Consider the following 2,500-nt stretch of genomic DNA (forward strand, 5'->3'; position numbering starts at 1 on the left):
GGGCTCCCTAAAGGACATCGTGGTGCGGCCTAACTCGCGCTAAACAGCTAGGTCTTACGCAATCTCAATTGTCTTGGCAATCAATGTGCCAAGAACCTTATTTCTACCAGCATTAATCAAAACTTAGCCAGACAATTGATGTTTAATTAATTAAGTAAATAACACTACAGTACAAGAGTCAGACTCACAATAGCGAGTGCAGAAAGATATAAGAATATTACTTATGTAGCTAATTAGTTAAGCCAGAATTTGCAGCAAAAGGTCGCCTGATAAGGTACGCTTTTGAAAACTGTACAGTACACTGCACGGCCTTTCCTTCGGCGCCTAGGCCAAGCAAATTATCAGGTCTGCATTCCGAGGCGTGTTTAGTCACGTGACTACAATGACTCTATCTGCTATCTATGCTGTAGCATACAACGGATTCTTAGTGCTCGGGTATGTTTAATAACTTAGCAGAGGATGAAAAATTTGTTTTCTATGATATTTATATGTAGGTGGTCGGTTGTTCTTTGGCGCTCTGCTCTCAGTCTGTTAGATTACAAAGAGAATGGTCTCAGAACGTTCTATGCTGATGTTGAAAATTCACTGAAAGTGTCTCAAACACTTGCTGTATTGGAGGTAGACATTTGTGCACGACTTGATTTAGTAACGAAAATAGATATGTGTGAAGTATCTCTGTTGCGGTGTGTGTGTGTGTGTGTGTGTGTGTGTGTGTGTGTGTGTGTGCGCGCGCGCGCGCGTGTGTGTGTGTGCGTGCGCGCGTGTGTGTGTGTGTGTGCGTGCGTGCGTGCGTGCGTGTGCGTGCGTGTGCGTGCGTGTGCGTGCGTGCGTGTGCGTGTGCGTGCGTGTGTGTGCGTGTGTGTGTGTGTGTGTGTGTGTGTGTTGTTTGTCTGTGTTTGTGAGGTTGCTCATTAGATCGAAAATTTCTAAAAGAAATACTGGACCATTTTACTTGAGATTAAGTATACTTAAGACTACCTTTATTTATGTTTTTGAGGTACTTTTAGTTTCATTGTCATCTATTTATTGTTGTCTAATATTAATTATTTTTTACAGATTGTTCACGCTGCATTGGGTTAGTGGAATCTGTTGATCATCAGTTTTAGTTTCTCTTTAATTAATCAATTAAGCACTATGTACATACAGGTCTGTTCAGTTCTGGTGTATTTCTGACTGCTTTTCAAGTAGCATCAAGACTGTTTCTGTTATGGGGAGTCACCAACTTAGGAGGATTGGTATGATCATTTTATTTTGCATGATTTTTGTGTATGTGTGTTAATTAATTAATTAAGTATAATATATTAGCCTGTTCAACAACACTATGGGGTCGTGCTGATGGTGCTTGCTTGGACAATCACAGAAATCATACGATACTCATTCTACGGTCTAACAGTGTGCAACAAGTTGCCATATTGTCTCAAATGGTGCAGGTAACAGATAATTTAGTTGTTATTTAAATTTAATTTTTTTTAAATTAAAGAGTTTACTTAGAATTATGAGGCCATTGCCAGTATATTATGCTTTGTAGGTATTCCTTCTTTATTGTCTTATATCCAGTTGGAGTAGCTGTAAGTCACATGTTTTGGATATACTTATTGCTAGCTGAACATTTCGTGACGTATTTTATAGGGAGAATTGTTACTGATTTTTAAGCTGATGGGGATGCCCAAAGTGACAGAAATGATGTCACTTCGAATGCCCAATAAGCTCAACTTTGCGTTTGACTTCTATTGGTTTCTCTGGTTTGTATTGTTGCTCTACCCGATTAGTAAGCAATTATTTAGCCGAAACAATTAACATAGAAATTTACATTGTTGTTGTTGGTTGTTAGTATTTCCTCAACTATATGGGCATATGTTTCAGCAAAGGAGGAAGAAAATTGGCGAGCAAGAGAAGAAAACAGAGTAGCATTGGTGTAAGGTAGCATTGGGGTTGATGCATTTGGGACATTTGCGGCTTACAGACTCGTGTCACGTGACTTGTGGCAGCTTTGTCATTTGCCTTATTGTTTGCAAACGTAATAGTGTCTTCTAAATTTGCAAGACATTGTGTATCACATCATTTTCAATTATCTTTCGTATTTACACAGGAAGAACAACTCAGACCAAACGTGTGACTGTACAATATTGTCCTGCAGATACAAGCTAATTGACAGGGCTGTTGTTACCATGGCAATGGAGCCAAAATTTGAGGCTCTGTGACTTTAACCTTCTTTACTGATTCTTAGCCTTGGGACCACAGTGCACCAGCTTTTGAGGTCAACGTGCACTATCAAGAAATCTGGAGTTGACATTCACGTTGGCTCCAGGCACTGGATGCTTCTGATGCCACACCCACACTTCGCTCCACATTGGGACTGTACCATACTTGCAGCCCTGATTTAATTAACAAATTATATTTAATCAATAATATATTATATGTTAATCAATAATAAATTATGTTAATCAATAATAAATTGTATGTTAATAATAAATTATATTTTAATTGTCTTGGGAGCTTT

The 2,500-nt window shown here is 38.7% G+C and overlaps 1 protein-coding gene across 1 annotated transcript; it reads left to right on the forward strand.

Moving 5' to 3' along the window:
• The first annotated feature begins 367 nt into the window (after window positions 1-367).
• Window positions 368-2,098, forward strand: LOC134195758 (very-long-chain (3R)-3-hydroxyacyl-CoA dehydratase 2-like). Its single transcript, XM_062664837.1, has 8 exons — window positions 368-435; window positions 495-618; window positions 1,057-1,075; window positions 1,147-1,235; window positions 1,306-1,430; window positions 1,529-1,568; window positions 1,630-1,768; window positions 1,832-2,098. The coding sequence occupies exons 1-8, from the start codon at window positions 383-385 to the stop codon at window positions 1,906-1,908; spliced, it is 666 nt and encodes a 221-aa protein (XP_062520821.1). The 5' UTR covers window positions 368-382; the 3' UTR covers window positions 1,909-2,098.
• Window positions 2,099-2,500: the final 402 nt, after the last annotated feature.

This window comes from Corticium candelabrum, chromosome 20 (assembly GCF_963422355.1).
Source record: "Corticium candelabrum chromosome 20, ooCorCand1.1, whole genome shotgun sequence".
NCBI classification, from domain to species: Eukaryota; Metazoa; Porifera; class Homoscleromorpha; order Homosclerophorida; family Plakinidae; genus Corticium; species Corticium candelabrum.